The following is a 16,294-nucleotide window of genomic DNA, read 5'->3' as shown; positions in this document are numbered from 1 at the left end:
AGAGGACACAGACAGTGTTAGCACATTATCCAAAGGTAACTAAGCCTTACGACTAACATGCTATAAACCCATATGAATCTGCACTTCTAAACTGCTCATGTAGAGCATATAGCCCAGGAGTGAGTCTTCAGCCTTCTGTTTTTTGTTGTTGTTGTTGTTGAATCTGGAATATTCGGACCCATTTACCAAATTAGGGAAGGAGATCAATACCATCTCTCTGACATCTCAGGAATATGTGTTTGTACTATACATCAACACTAAAACTTAAATGATAATTTAAATGCAATGTTTTTTAAGTGTGTCGTTCCTAACTAGCTTGCAGAAACAGCTATTTTGGTCTGGGCAGTCAGAGTTAACTGTGTCATAATTTCCTCCACTAATTGTTAGTAAGGAAATTGAATGCAGGGGAAAATTTAAAATTGGAGGGACATTTTAAGTCACTGTATTAGATCTTTGTCATCAGGGTTTGACTCACATGTCACTCACATTTCAGATATGCTAACTATCTCCATTATAGCATCCCTTGTTGAAAAGGGACAAGAAACAGCAAGAATCACAGAATGAGCTGGCGTGGAAGGGGCCTTAAAGCCCACCAAGTTCCAACCCTCTGCCATAGGCAGGAACACCTCCCACTAGATCAGTCTACTCTAAGTTGGACATGAGCACCTTGAGGGATGGGGCATCCACAACTGCTCTGGGCAGCTATGCCAGGGCCCCACCACCCCCAGAGTAAAGAACTTCCAAGAATCCACAAGAAGAGTGGGCACTGAAAAATGAAGCAGAGAAACAACTTGGTACTCCACACATATCTCAGAGAGAACACGTGGGAAAAGCTAAAATGCGTGCAACACATTACTCATAAAAGGCCTTTGGAGGCTCCAGGATAGAAATCATCAGTCAAAACTTAAGAAAAGCATTTGCACAAGAGCACCAATCAGAAAAGATTTCATTATTTTCAAGGACTGTTAACTGTAATATTGTAATATTACCATACACTGTCAACAACAACAAAAAAACACCAGATAGAACTGCACATTCCTTAGTGGAATTAGATTTATGCCATGGAGCTATTTGGCCCTGAAACTGCACTGCGAGGAGAAGATAGATTTTTAAACCCTGTATTATGAAAATAAGGTCTAAAACCATCATTCATCTCAATGAGATTACTCTGGGATTGCCAAACTTTCCCCACTGAAAGCGCTCTCCTGTTATGTTACTAGCTCTGCTGGCAAACACAGGATTATAAGAAAATGAGAAAATCAATAGATATGCAGACTGTCCTAGAGGAGATTAAAACTCTGCCAAAAATCCACATCTGGGTTTGTGTGATAAAACCCGGTACTGAGTACAGCCCACAAAAATGTATTCACTTTTAAAATATCGCATGGGATTTTGTTGCTTTGATTACAGCATCCTTGGACGTTTAGCTGATGAAGCTCTCATGCTGCTGACTTATTGGCAATGAGCTGTATCACTGGTCAGCTACAGGAGTGCTTCATGAAAACTAGGATAGACTTCATGGTGTCAAAGAGTAGTTCATGCTTAAGAGAAAAGCTGTCAGATTTGAGGATGTACCACAACGGGATATTCTTAGATGACACAAGCTGCTTGTCTTGGCTCTTCTCACTCCTTCACACATTGAGTCACTGGACTTCTTCCAATTGTTCAGAATGGACAGGATCATCCTCTTAATCCTCAGACTCCAAGGGTTAACATTGCAAGCTCCACCCAAACACCTGACAGGCTGCCACACCTCCCACCCTGGTAGGCTGTGGACCCACCAGCATCCTCTCAGCACTCAGGAATGCTGGTGTCAGTTCATCTCCTGCTTTCCTCTCACTCACAGCAGCTCCATCTCTCCAATGACAGGCAGTGAAAAAAACAAAAAAGGATGCAATTCATGTTTGGGTAACTTACTGCTTGCACACAGGGTGAGCTGACACAAATGTACTCTCCCTGCAATGCAGAATTCAAGCTCTTATTCCAGATCTCGAGACATAAGTAATGTTGCATTTTATTGTTTTTTTTCCAGTAACCCACTTACTGAGGCAAACTCTCCAGATCAATAAAAATTCTGCTACCATCATCTCATATAGAAAGTGAGGCTCATATAGCAACTCCCTTCCCCTCCTCCCATCTTCCTTTCAAACACGTCATCACTTCTGAGTTTTCATATAACTTCTGAAAAACAACTGTTTTTTTTATGGTGCACAAAGATGGAGTCATTAGATGATACATTCTTTGTCTCCAGGTGTTGAGAATCCTTTTGTGGAATGGCATTGGAGTGCATGCAGCTTAAATGGGAGAGCATCGTTCCCATTGTTTCCCTATGGCATTTACTGGGAATTGTGAGAAATAACAAAAAGGAAACTGCTGACTGCTGATGTTTAATGTTTCAGGCTGTGGGAAGGGCTCATCACTTTGTTCAGTAGCTTAAGCATTTTTCAGGTAGGAAAGGGTCTCCCCGTGAAGAACAAACACAGCATTTCTCTTTCATCCCCACCACGTGAGTGTTCTACTTTCATCATCACAGCCACCTGGAGGCATCAAGTGTCAGAGATTCATTGCCTAAAGCAATGAATGTTCATGAAGTGTCTAACTGTGGCTTTTCACCTACCAGCAAAACTATACAACAGGCAAATTGCTGAATCCACTTCCACATGACAACAGGAATCCATGCAGTGGGTGACATTGGGGAAGAAAACTGTCCTCTGCCTGAGAGACGCTGCCTAGAAGCTGGAAGCCAGAAGTGCAATTTTTGTTTTCCCATGGGATGGATGCCTGCAATATGTGACACAATCCTCCTCCAGGTTAGGAGTGATACTTCGAGATGTAAATGTGAGTATATAATATTGCTAATGCTGTTGCTGAACCTCTCACATTCAAACTGATCAGGAAACTGGTTTTCTCTTTCATTTATTTAGTGACATATGTGCTGCTGCTCTTCTCCTTTAAAAATTAAAGTTGTCCTCGATTGCAGAATCTGCTGAGAGCAATATTTATGCATATGACACAGCCCTTAACTCTGTCACAGGTAATCCTGCTGAAGTCAACTGGCTTATTTCCGTTATTTGCCTGCATTTGCACAACAAAGGGATTGCAAAGGCTTGTATCACAAATCCAGTATGACATTACTTACAAATAAGAATTCTCCGCCACAGGCAAACCAACCGGTTAGGAAATGCAAATCCGTTCTTGAGAGTGTCTCGGGTCCCTGTGCCTCACTCTGCCTTCACACCCCACAGCCTCAGGCATTCGGGGATGCGGAGAAAAGGGTTTTCCTCTTTTTGCACACTCCAGCACCCTACGAAAAGGGCATGTGCCATTCCCATTGCTCTTTGCTCGCAGTGCCAACTTCTGTACTTCCATCGCTCCTTGCTCACTGTGCAAACTTGTGCATTTCAACGTGGGGATTTGCCCTCTAAACCCGACTAAGAAGGGAATACTTCTACGAAATTATCGTTTAGAAAGAGCTTTTGGAAATTGCTTTGTAATGCGCGGAGATGGGAAAGCCTATTTGCTACGGAACGCTTCTGCAGCACGCGTTGCCTGGTACGTGATGAGAACAGGTCGCACTGACGTCCTGGCCTGCACCCTTGTGCTCTATTTCTCGCAGAGAAAAATGAAGTAGTGCAGGATTTAATAAACTGGCGCTGATGTGACTATCTTCGCGCGGCAGTGCCACACAGGGCAGCGCAGCACTGCCCGCCCCTCAGCCCCCATTCCCGCCTCCGCGGCGGGCGGGCTTTCCTTGCGCGCATGCGCGGCGCTGCATCCCGGCGGCCGAGCGGGATCGGCGAGAGCATGGCGGAGGCCTATTTCCCCATAGGCCCGGGCTTGGGCCCCGAGGAGAACTTCTTATCGCTGGACGACATCCTCATGTCGCAGGAGAAGCTGCCTGGCCGCGCGGAGAGCAGCCTGCCCCGCTTGGCTTTCGCGCTGGGCCAAGGGACCGGCGCCGGCTCGGGGGACTCCATCCCTGAGGTAACGGGAGGCGGGAACTACAAATCCCGGCATGCACCGCGCGGGGCAGCGCAGGGCGGGCAGCGGGGCGCGGCGCGGGGCATGCTGGGAGCGCGAGGCTGCTCTGGGCACTAACCTGACCTGTCAGCTGTCCGGGCTTGGTCCATCTGTGTTTTCCTGGGGATAACCTTTGCCTTTGTCTCTTTGCGCAGGGCTCAAAGCTGGAGATCCCGATGTGGCTGGCCAAGGGGCTGCACGACAGCAAGAGGAGGCTGATCTCTGTGGAGCTGCCGAAGATCTACAAGGAGGCCTGGAGGACGGTGTTCAGTGCTGACGCCAATGTGGTCGATTTGCATAAAATGGGGCCGTACTACTATGGGTTTGGCTCGCAGCTCCTGAACTTTGACAATCCAGAGAATCCTGAGATAGCTCAGACTATCCTACAGGCAAGTATTAGAGCCAAGGCCTTAAGTTTCTGTTTCTATATCTTTTTGTTCCCATCTGGTCAGCACAGTCCAAAAAAATACCTTGTGCCAATTCAAATAACTTTTGAATGAATTAAAGATTTCTAGATCAAATGGTATCACCCTTGTGGGGAATGGTGCAGCCTCTTATTATCAGTGCAAGCCTCAAGTGCCCATTCAGGAGTGGGATTTTAGCTTGGAGTTTCCACACTGTAAATATGATATTTCAGAAAATCTTGTAAAACAGGACTAGAAGGGATGCAATTGTATTTAATCTGTCCCCCTGGTGCAAGGCAGAATCGATTTGCCCTATCTTATTTTTGTTTTTCTGACTGGTTTTTAAAGCGCTGTAGTGATGAGACTTCATACTGTCCTGTGCAGCTGCCAGTGCTTCACCATCCTATCTTAGGCTTAAACAAAATCTGTTTCACAGCAGTACAAGCTCTGTTCTGTTTGTCTCACACAAAGTAACTGCTGAGAATGGATTATTCTCTTCCTTCCTGCAGCAGGCTATTATGCATTTGAACAGTGTTTTTCTTCAGTCCGAGATAAATGGTCCCAGTTCACTTGGCACCTCACTGTGTCATGCTTCCTAACCTCTGATCGCTGCTGGTATTTTTCCAGTTCAGCTTCATCTGCTTTGATGGGCAGTGTCTCAAACAGCACACATCTTCCTGCTTAAGATCTGTGTTGTGAACAGAGAGATTCCTTTGTGAATTTTCCAGGCCGTGATGCTGTTTGCTCATCGTGTCACAGCTTCTCTATTTTTCTGGATAGCACGACATTGACGTGTTTGGTTTGCAGTCCACAGTGAGGTAGTACACTCTGCATACACAGATAACATTCTCCATACTGCATTTTTATAGCTCATCATTTCTGCCTTAACCTTGCAGTTGTCCCAGCTAAAATACATCCTCTTATTTTCAGACCATATTTAGAGTTTGTCAGGATTACTTTTGAATTATTGTTCTGTCCCTCATGTGTCTGCTGTCACCCCTCCTGTTCCTGTATGTCGTCTGCTTCTCTGACAAGGAATTTGTATTCCATTATTTAAGTTCATTAATGAAATTACCAAATGTTACTCCTTTCTTGAAGTGGTCCACTAGAGGCTTGCTTTTTGCATTGAGGAGGTGACCACACCTAACCTCATCTTTTCCTTCTGCTGATGTACATTCCTAGCAAGGGAAGCACTTTAGCACACATCACTAGTTGACAAATCTCAAAGCCTGCAAAGTGTAACTTGTTGAAAGCAAATGAGAGGAGCTGTGCTGTTTGACTTAAAAAAAAAAAAATCAGAACCACCACCATAAATAAGGCTTTGACTCCTCTCCTTATTTTTGTTTGGGTATAACACCTTTAAATATATCCTTCCACTTTTTAAAATGTCATTTGTAGATTTGGGGGGGTAAGCATTCTTTCAGCCTGCTGAATGCTTCTCAGTGATGGCCTATCTTCTGGCCCATTCACAAGCTGCAGCTTGTCTGTTCCTACAGCAGCTGCCATGACAGAAGATTCATTCCACTGGTTAAAGGAGATGGAGTAGATGCTAATTGTGTTACACCCTCTGGTCTGCTCAAGCCTGTCATTAGAGAGAAGCCAAATCTAATTCTATCTGTGCTTCCTCTCCAGTGTATCAGATACTCCTTGAGCTCAGACAGGAATTGGCTTGTCTTTAACCCAGGATTAATAGGTGCTGTGTGCAGCAGCCCTGGCTAGCAGCTGGCAGACCCTGCACCAACTGTGTATGAATGGGTCCAACCTCCATCTCCTCTGTCTTGAAAGGCCTTTAGCATTCATGAAGCAGCCTCTGCTTTATGTGTCAATAACTCTGCTTCTCTTCTTTAGACATTTATTAGCCGTTTCCGTCGTATCATGGACTCTTCTCAGAATGCCTACAATGAAGACACGTCGAGCCTGGTGGCTCGGCTGGATGAGTTAGAGCGAGCCTTATTTCAAGCTGGCCAGAAGGGGCTGAATGACTTCCAGTGCTGGGAAAAGGGACAGGCTTCACAAATCACAGCTTCCAGTCTGGTCCAGAATTATGGGAAAAGAAAATTCACAGAAATGGAGGGTTAAAAGCCTCAAGAGCAGGTAGCTGCAGCTGGGGACGCAGGCTGATGGTCACAAAAAAGGAAGGTGGATCAGCTCTGGGGAAGGAGAGACTCCCTGTCCGTTAATGGGAGCTCTAACACATTCAGATTAGCCTAGTGCAAATTTTAAAGGCAGATGGCAAGTATATAAAAAAATAGATCACATCCTATTACCAGATAGCCTTACAGCTTACTCATACCACTCCTGAGGATCTGTGGTTACAGTGCTTGCTGAGTGGAGAGGATTTTCTGAAAGGGTAATTGATATTTATCATTCCTTATCTTCCAAATGGGTGTTTACAGTGCCAAATCTGTTTGGGAAGAAGTGTAGTTGTTTGTATGCCATCCTTCACATACCAGGCTCCTGGGAATATGTTTCCAGCTTCCTCATTCTTTGGAGAACCTCAGCGATATGAAAAAAAAGTGCTACAAGCCACTCTGAACTTTCCCCATTTCACATACATCTAAGTATAAAAGATGCTTTCCATGAGGCAGGGATCCGTTTCCTTGCTGATTTTTGTACACAGCATCCAGTACACACCTTGGAGAATACTTCACCTGTGCAGGTCTGAGGAGCTGCCTGGTCTTATCTTTCCCTTCTAGCCCCTATGGGATCAATGCCACAAGCAATGGAGGATGTTCCCATCTTCTGAGTGCCTTTTGTGATGGATGTATCTGCAGTGGATGTTGAGCTTTTCCACTCACTTTACAGGGGCAGCAGAAGTTCATTTGGGCAGGATTTAAATCAGGTGCTTTAACAGAAGTCATCCATTATCAACCTCTGTGTCATCTGTTTTCCCATGAGAAAAATCCGATTGCTGAATTTAGTTACTGGTGGATGGACAGAGCAAATGGATCACAAGGAAGGAAACTCAATTCATCAGTGAAATGATCCTAGTAAGTGTCATCACTGCCAGGAGGAGTGACTGAAGCTGGTACTTGTTAAACAGTGCAGTGGTTATCATCCTGCATGCTCAGCCTTCCTGCTCTGGGAGTCACTGGGAAACAACAGCAGTTCTGATGTAAGACCTTCAAGATTTGATGCACCAAGTCTTGTAGGAGTTTTTCCTGTCTCTGCAGGTGCATCTGGACATCAGATTCTTCAGACTGGAGACCTGCAGTCCAAGTGGTGCATGGGCATTCCTCTGAAGCTCTGCCCTGGAGGTTGTGAGAGGGGGCAGAGTGCTGGCTTCAGCACCTGCTGGGGAGACAAACTGGAAATTGTGCCTTACAAAGTATTTTGAGTATGTATGGGATCAAATGCATTTTCTCCTCACATTTCTATAATTTCTATTTCTGTATTTTTACGCCAAATAAATATTTTTATGGAAACATGAAGTATATGTTGTCAGCTGTCCAGCAACAGATAAATTAGTCATAGTTAGACCTCTGCAAAGTCATGGCTGCAGAGGACAATGCAGTCTTGGTCATCCCATTCCTGTTCTCTTTTAGGTGACGTGGTCAAGAATTGTTTCCCTGCAGTCAGGTGCAGTCAGCTGTCTGACTTATCCCACGGGGGCAGGAGCAGTGTGATGAAGCAACAGCAGCATCGCTTCCAACCTGATACAAGCTCTTGATTTTGTAAGTCCACATTTTCACAAAAAGATGTTTTTTTAGAAGGGATGTGACTCCATGTTACCTTTTCAGCAGTGCAGCAGCCAACAGGTGGAGTTTGGCTGTTTCTGTTCACACCCCACTGCTCCAGGTGGGAAAGCATACCTTGCAAGTCATGTGTCAGAACTGCATTCAGTGTTCCAGCTGCAAGGGAAGCAAGTTTAACTCCATCTGTGAGCAAAACATTTTAGATCCAGAAAGGTCATTTTAAGAGGGTAGCTTTAAGATCTACTTGGTTTATAACCAAAATCAGTATCTAGATTTGATGACTCTCCAAATTCATTTTCCTGTGTTGTAAGAGCATTTCTCATCATTACTGCTGGATACAAAATCCAAGCAGATGGTGCATGCTCACCAGAATTTCGTGCAGCGTTGCAGAGCAGGGAAATTGAAGCAGTCCTTAATGTCAGATATGTCACTTCTAGTAACCCTGAGTGCTTAGTAAAAAAAACCAACACCATAATACCCTTAAAAATAAATCTGATCCTGTGTTTTTTAATTACTGCTTTTGGTTAGTAGATCTGATAGTCTGCTGGGTTTTTTTTTTTTTAATTTCTGGCTGGAATGCTTTCTGCTATTTGGAAGTACTTTGTTGCTACTGCAGACACCCACTGCTGCTGTTAAGCCTTTAGGATAGCTGACAAAAGAGCACTCTAATTTTTATGAACACAGACTGTCCTTTATGATTGCACAGCAGCAAGCTGTGTCAGAGGAATTTGAACTTCTGTAGTATCCGAACAGCACAATAGATCACAGAACTGCACAAAAAGAGGTTTGAAAAGAACTTGTGTCATTGCTCCCCACATCCCTCATCTTCCAAACTGCAGGACTACTGGGATCCATGAGAAAGCAGTCCAGAGATGTATTACACAGTATTGCTACAGTGTTTTTCATTGCAATCAAAAACAGGTGAAATTTGGGATGCTAGTTAGCTATCCATTCACATAAGAATGTTTCTTTGGGTTTTAATGATGCACTTTCCAAGAAACCCACTGACTTGGTACAGTCCTTCCCCAAAGGTAAGGGTTGTTCCCATCTGACTCATCTCAGGGTCACATTTGTCTGAATAGCTCCTGAAAAGCTGCTGCTGCTGGGCAGCCTCCCTGGGTGCTCTGTTCCAGTGCCTGGCTGTGGTGCGTGATGAACAGGAAGCTGCTTGTGCACCAGTGCAGCAAAAGATCGAGTCACTTGAACTTCCTGGCAGTGAGCTGTCGGCATGGTTAAGTGAGGAAAGCTTTCCAGTTTCATTAATCTTTGTGTGAGCTTCTGGGGCACTAGGATCCTTATTTTGCTCCGTGTACTCTTCCAAGTAGGTGAGGCAGCCATGCATGTTTGAGGCCCAGTTAAACACAAAGAACTCTGCAACCATCCATGGACAAACTTCCACCTATCCAAACTATCATTTCACAAAAGGCTCACTTCCTTGACTTCCTTTGCCTCTTCTCATCCTCTAGCTTTGGCTTATTTTTGATCAGTAGAAAGAAACAACTGATTGCTTCTGCCAGCTGGGAAGCTATAGGCAGTCATTCTGACCAGCAACATCCAGAAGAGACAGCAGCAAGGAATATTTTGAAAATTAGCACACTAACACCACAAACCTTTCTGGTTTAGATCAGTATAACACTGTAACACAATGGAAAGCATAGCAGTGACTACACAGTGGCAAAGTCCTGAGCTGCAGTGGGTGACGATGTGCTCAAATACACCAATCAGGGATGCAGAAACAAAGAAAAGAATTTGCTTACCCCTAAAAAGCCTCAGGCAGGAAAGGATCTCCAGCAAGAGCCCTTTGCCTCCACTGCCAACCCTTAAATGAGGCCTGGGAAGGGGTGGATCCTGGCTCCACCTGTTCTGGTCACTCAGGTACATTGTGTGCACCTGAGCTCCCCTGGGTTGGCCCTGCCTTCCCACCAGGTGCTCCAGCACTGCTTCAAGCTGCAACTCAGCATTTTGTTACAATCAGTCATCTTCTCTTTGTTTTTTGTTGCCTGGCTGTTAGAAGAGCTTCATTCAAAATGTTAATTGACCCAACTGCTGAATAGAGATGAGATGTAATCCAGCACAGGGATGGTGCTGTATGCTTTCTTCACACAGAGCTGCTTCTATACCCAGATGTGCTTTCTCTAAAAGCACATTGTTTGATAGCACATCATAGGGCTCAGGAGATTGTAGTTTTATTTCAAAATCCAGCTCTCTTGTCTAGCACTGCCTCTGCCTGGCAGCGGGCAGCTCAGAGCTGTTCTGTACCTCAGTTTCTTTTTATGGTGATTGAATGATTTTGTACTCTAGATTGGAAGCAACAACATAATTACTTACAGCAAATACGTTGTCAGGCTTTCAGAGCTCTGCTGCATCTACCAGAGCTCAGCTGGTTACTTGGTGAGTGCTTGACAGAGCTAAGTGCTTTCTCTTTCCGGATTTCACACTGGCTTCCTTGATCCATCCTATTAAATCCTTGCTGCTAAGCTTGATCAGGACTGCCATGGATCTGATTAAACACAGAGAAGCACTTTTCTCCCTCTGCATCCTCCTCCTCCACCCAAACAGCCAGTTGGCCAGGCAGGAGGGTGGCCAAGCGTGGATAGCTGAGCCTGCATTTCTGCTCCATTTGCCTGATGTTGCCAACTCAGAAGTACTTTTACTAGAGCTGACAGCAGCCTGAGCACAAAATGCTGAGCTGAATCGTCAGTGAGACTTCACACAAAAATCCATGGAAGGATAACAGCTACTGTGGTTTCATCGTGTCACATTGAATACGGAATGAAGGAAGGCCACATGTGTTTGAAACTTATTTTTGATGGGTTTGCTTTTAAGTCTGGCACTGGGAGCTGATCTCCAGTTGATAGAGCATGCTTTGCTTAGTTTCACACTGACCAGGCAGAGGGATTCAAGCCTGGGGCAGACAGATCCTGCTTGTGAAAGAAGCTGGGCAGTTAAGTGTTTCTGGCTTCAGACCACCTGTGGGCTTGCTGTGCACTGCAGCTCTTGCTGCCCTGAGCACATGGCCATGGCCTGGGAGGGCTGGTGTGTGCACTGCTGGGCACATCAAGGGGGAGTTGAGCCCTATCAGAACTGCTTGTTTCAGTTGAAGCTAGTGAGAACCCTACTGATGTTCTTGTGCCTTTGAGACCAAAGTAGATGGCTGACGGACTTCTTGTTGTGCCTGCAGGGTGAAAACTGTAGTTGAGTGAGACTCAAGATGAGTTTAGGTTGCACTGCCTTGTCTAGAATTTGAGCATGCAAGAAGAGTGGATGTCGTAGTTGGCATAGACACTGAAAATGAAGTATTGCTGATTGCTGCATAAGGAAGGGAGTGAGAGAAAGCTGCCAAGAACTGCTCACAGAGAAAGAGGTGGACAGACAGCCTGAGAAGTGAGGTTAGGATGAGTGTGTGCATATTTGAAGGCTGTAGTTCACGGAGATCAGGAAAGAAAAAGACCAGATAGTTAGTTGCATGTTTTCTACCCACCCCATCCTTCCCTGCCAGCCTGAGCCCTGTGACCAGTATGTGCCATTCAGACTCCAAAGCCCATCTGCTGGGGCTGGGCTCTGCCATCCTGGGTTCCCTTGCTGTGCTGGAGGGAGCTGGGCTCTCTGACTGTTTCTATTTCTATAGTATATCCCCACGAATCTGGGACAACTAGGGACAGGGGGATAAGTAAAGTTGTGTCCACCTTCTCCTCGCTACAGCTTGTTGAAGGGAGCTTCCAGAGAGCAAGAAAAGCTGCTATAAAGAAGTTGCCAGGCACAGTAGCCCTGGAAGCACTTGGCCATAGGAGCAACGGGCACAGGAAGGCAACCAGCCCCACAGGAAGACTATGAGCTCCCACCTTCCCCGTGTACTCTCCACTGTCTGGTTTTGCTTCATAGAGGAAATCGATCCTGGGATCCTCTTCCCCGGCACTGAGGGTTGTTGGCTTCCCAGGGCAGGTGCCAAGCTTCCTGGGAGCCCAGCCAGGCTGACCTCGCTGCTACACCACAGCACTGTGCGTGAGAGCAATGTGCTGCAGCAGCCAGACCACTCCTCAGCCACGTGGAAAGTTACAGGGGGTAGCACAGCCACCAAAAGCTGAGGCATTTGTTCTGGTTTCATTAATGTGATTGACAATACTAGAAGGTTCCTGAGATTAGCATGCTTCTATTTTTGAAGAGTTATTTCTGATGGCGGGCTGCCAAGCAGTGCCACCGGCCTCCGTAATCTTTCTATCTGATTGGCAGGACACACTGTGGTCTTTTGCCTTTTGTTAGCCTCTCTGAAGCCATATGGTTCCAGCTCTTCAAAGGGTTCTCCTGCAGTCAGAGGAAACATACTTTATCCAGGTTTTCCTGCCCTGCAGCAAGGCAGAAATCCCTTGTGTTGAAGGGTGGAACTCACTTGTCCTTTATATGCTTGTATGCTGCTGAGACACAGGCAGCACCTAGGCTGAGCAGGGTTTGGTGAAGGAGATGCCTCCTGAGTCATGATGATGCTGTGATTAAGACAACAGAAGTGGTAAAAGGCAAATGGACGTTGTACAAGCCAACACGTGCTCACAGCTGGTGTGGCTTACAAGGCTCTGCCTGTCCCTTGAGGGCTCTCAGGTGCTCCCTAGGTAAAGCAGAAGCACAATTATTACAAAAATGGCTTGAAAACCTGCACAAGCAAGAGATCTGGCCTGAACAAACAGGCAAAGTTTTCCTGGGCTTCAGATTGAGAGATTGGCAGATGCTTAAGATGCAGCATGTCTTTTCTTCTCATGCATTAGAGCAAAATGGGAGTGGGGAGATAACCACCCAATAGCGTAGTCCTTTAACTGGGCGGTTTGGCTGCAATACAGATGGGAACAAACAGTGAAGCAGATAGAGAAATAAAGGCACCATCAAAACAACCCTCAAACATTTGTCTTCAAAGCCCACAGCTAGACTGTAGACACTCTGGCGAAGGCATTAATACCTGTTTGAACTGCAGAGGCTCCAGATTTGCCCCAGACCGTCCGGGTTTATTACCATCATTTTACCAAGCACTGCCTGGAGCCTGAGCTGTGATTTTTGCCATTCAGTTTGGGCTCAGGTGCACATAAACAGGCAGAGATGGGCACTGCTCTGCGTCTGCACCAGCAGCATCAGAGGGAAGCTCTTTGTACCCAGAGCTTTGAGTCAGCAGGGCAGGATGACACAGAAAAAAGGAAATCACTGCACCGTCCTCCTCACCTCTGTGCACAGCTCTGCCCTCCCACAGCCCTGGCTCTTGGCCAGGCTCCTTTGGCCAGGGGGGCCAGCAAGGAGTGGCTGCCACCTGGCAGACCCCTCAGCTGGCCCCTCGGGCTGGAGCCTGCTCCTCTCCTCCCCCCTGAAAACTCACAAGCTGATTAAGCCCAGCGTGTTAATTGGCTGTGACAGCTCATTTTGTTATCTTGCAGTTTGTTATTGATGGGGTGCGTGTGACTGGATTCCCAGCAAAGGTCAGTGCCAGGCCTCTCTTTCTGGCTGGCCAGGACTTGGGCACAGCAGGGCAGCAGCCCTGGGAATGGCACTGGTCATGCCGTGCAGCACCCTGCACCGGTGCAGGGGCACCGGGTGGCTTCACCTTGGCTTCTCTAAAGAACAGGGCTGAAAGGAGCAGGAGAGGGGAGGGAGGTGTGCAATGGAGGATCAGGAGGACGCAGTGATGTGCTTTGGCTAAAAACTCCAAAACTAACATCGTGTCCCTCTGCTTCCCTCCTCAGCATCTGCCAGGCCTGCGGCCCAAATGCAGCACCACATGAGAGTTCATTAGCGAGGAGCAGGACGAAATCATTAGGACCAATGGATCGCTCTGAGCGAGAGGCATCGATCAACTGCAGGTCAAGGAGAAGGTCAGGGGCAGAGCTGGCAGGGTGCAGGCATGGGGAGTCGGGTGTGCATTTGCTCTATGAAAGCTCTCAGGCCAAGAAAGGAGCAGGGGGTGTGGGGACTGGCCCAACCCCTCTGGGTGCCTTCTTCTGCCCAGGAAAGGTCTAGCTGGGCTGACAGCCTTTCCGCGTGCCGCCCTGCCCCACTGCATCTCCCTGGGAAAGCAGTGTGTGTTTCCAGACCAGGTGCCCCTCAGCACCACTTGGTCTTCACTAGTGATGCTCCCTGGTGTTGGGAGGAGCACAGTGCCCTTCTGCAGGACAGACCCTACCCAGAACTGTGGTGCCCCCCAAGCAGCCAGCAGAGAGGGGCTTCCTGCCCATGCCTGCCTCTGTGTCCCCAGACACCATCAGTGGCTGTAAAGGCAACTATGGAATCTTGGGGAATAATCAAACCTTCCCACTGCATCACCACCTCTAAGCCATCAGAGCACCCTGGAGCCTTGGGAATGGCATTACCCCCACTCTCCAGAGGGAGGTTAAAGAAGGAAATGCTTATTAATGTTGTCTATGAGAGCATGCCAGCCTCCAGACTCCAAGGAGACACCTTGCAGTCTGCCCTGTCTCACGCCTATCAGCTTGTTAAGCACATCTGTATGCACACAGTTGCTTTCTGCCCAGCTCTGTTCTGCTGACAGGTAATTTAAAGCCTGGCTTGGCTGTGAGCAGGGACTGCTTCCTCCTTGACTGGGAGGTGGCACCTGCCCCTGTGCACACCAAACCCACATGAGACAGGCAAGTGCTGTGGTTTCCATGTATCCTGAACAAGGTTCTGGTGTTTCCAGAAGCATTCTGAGGCCTTGTGATGGAGACTGTTGGACACAGCTCCTGCTGCAGGCGTGGAGGTAAGACCTGGTCCTACTGCACTCCTGCACACAGCCTCAGAACTGAGCTGACAGCAGTCCCCAGCGCTGCCATGCTCCTGGCTTTGCCCTGAGTGCCATCACCACTGCATGCAGCTGACCCATGGGATTCTGCCTGGCAGCTCGCTGGGCTGGTTGTTGATCTGGTTTTTGATCAAAATTCTCCTGTTTTGCCACAGTGGGGGGGCTGCGAGTGAATGAAAAGAGGAACTTGACTGTAGCCCAGCCCTATTAGAGAGATGTGTGAGAACAATTCGCTGGGGCCCTTGGGCTGAGGCAGAGCTTGCAGCCAGGATGGAAAATTACTGCAAGCCCTATGCTGCAAGGGCAGGAGGTGGCCACAGCTGGAGGCCTGCCAGCACTGCCACAAGCTTGGTGCTGCCTTTGGAGAGCGTGGCTGAGTGTGACCATGGGCTGAGTCTTCATGTCCAGAGATTTGGGTGCCCTGTGCTTTGCCAGTTCCCAGGAGTGTTTTAGGAACTATTTCCCTTTTCATCCGTTGCTAGTTCTCCTTGTTTCTCCCTTTTCTGAACTGACCAAAATAGCCCATCACAGATCCAGGGCAGAGCAAGGCAGGACCAGAAGCCATGCACCCCAAACAACACTGTGATTTAAGGGCGACAGTAAAAAACATCACACTCGTGCGCAACTGGGGCTAAATTTAGTTCTGAGTCCTCTGCACATCATCACATGTGCCTGGGGGCAGTGCCTAATTCCTGCTCAATAAAGCCACATTGAGTGCACCCGTCCCCTACCCAGACCATGCACATCCATCACGTCTGCCACCCCAGGCCCCTTCTCCCCTCCACCTGCCCCATGCTCTGCCACGTGACACAAGCATTTGGTTTGAGGAGGGGATGCTCCTCAGACAGATGCAGCTCAGCTTCAGAATCATCACCCACTAAAACATCTCCAGGCAAAGTGCTCCCCAGCTCTGATGCCACCAGGAAAGGAACAAACACCAGAAAGCAGCACAAGTCTGCACACCACATCCCTGATCCTCCACGAGTCCTTGTCCACGGCTGTGACCTCCCTGATGCCATCTCCACAGCCAGACCTTGGCTTGACTGTCTTGCTGTCACGTAGCTGAGATAAAAGCGCATGGAAAGCCGTGTGGAAAATGCCACATTGACCTGCAGAGAGAAATGTGGAAAAATCCATGCTGTAAAACTCCCTTTAAACATGCAATTGAGGGTGCAGACCGCGCCACGTGCGTGCAGATTCCAACCCCCCTGCACAGGGTTATGCTGCTGCCTCCAGCTCAGTGCACAGAAAGCCTCTTGCACTCTCCATGCCCGATTAATTGTGCGATTATTCCAGCCATATGGCCACGCTCCTTTGGCAAGGTAGCATCTAAAAGCTGTTATTTGGTCAAGTTAAACTTTGTGAAGAGAGGATAAATTCCTGGTGGGAAAATCATTTACTCCTGT

At 47.4% G+C, this 16,294-nt stretch overlaps 2 protein-coding genes across 2 annotated transcripts in view; one reads left to right on the top strand and one right to left on the bottom strand.

The window, feature by feature from the left end:
* The window catches only part of PLA2G15 (phospholipase A2 group XV), a 345,808-nt gene that overhangs the window by 49,660 nt on the left and 279,854 nt on the right, over positions 1-16,294 (bottom strand). The window lies entirely within an intron of this gene.
* On the top strand, positions 3,781-7,849 carry GINS3 (GINS complex subunit 3). Its single transcript, XM_065733288.1, has 3 exons — positions 3,781-3,984; positions 4,176-4,409; positions 6,273-7,849. Exons 1-3 carry the CDS (start codon positions 3,805-3,807, stop codon positions 6,501-6,503), a joined length of 645 nt encoding a protein of 214 aa, XP_065589360.1. The 5' UTR covers positions 3,781-3,804; the 3' UTR covers positions 6,504-7,849.

Source organism: Cyrtonyx montezumae, unplaced genomic scaffold (genome assembly GCF_038088225.1).
Source record: "Cyrtonyx montezumae isolate F1298 unplaced genomic scaffold, pur_monq_1.0 scaffold_17, whole genome shotgun sequence".
In the NCBI taxonomy this organism is placed as follows: Eukaryota; Metazoa; Chordata; class Aves; order Galliformes; family Odontophoridae; genus Cyrtonyx; species Cyrtonyx montezumae.
Note: the sequence above shows the minus strand (reverse complement) of the source record. Positions and strands in the feature narration are given on the sequence as shown.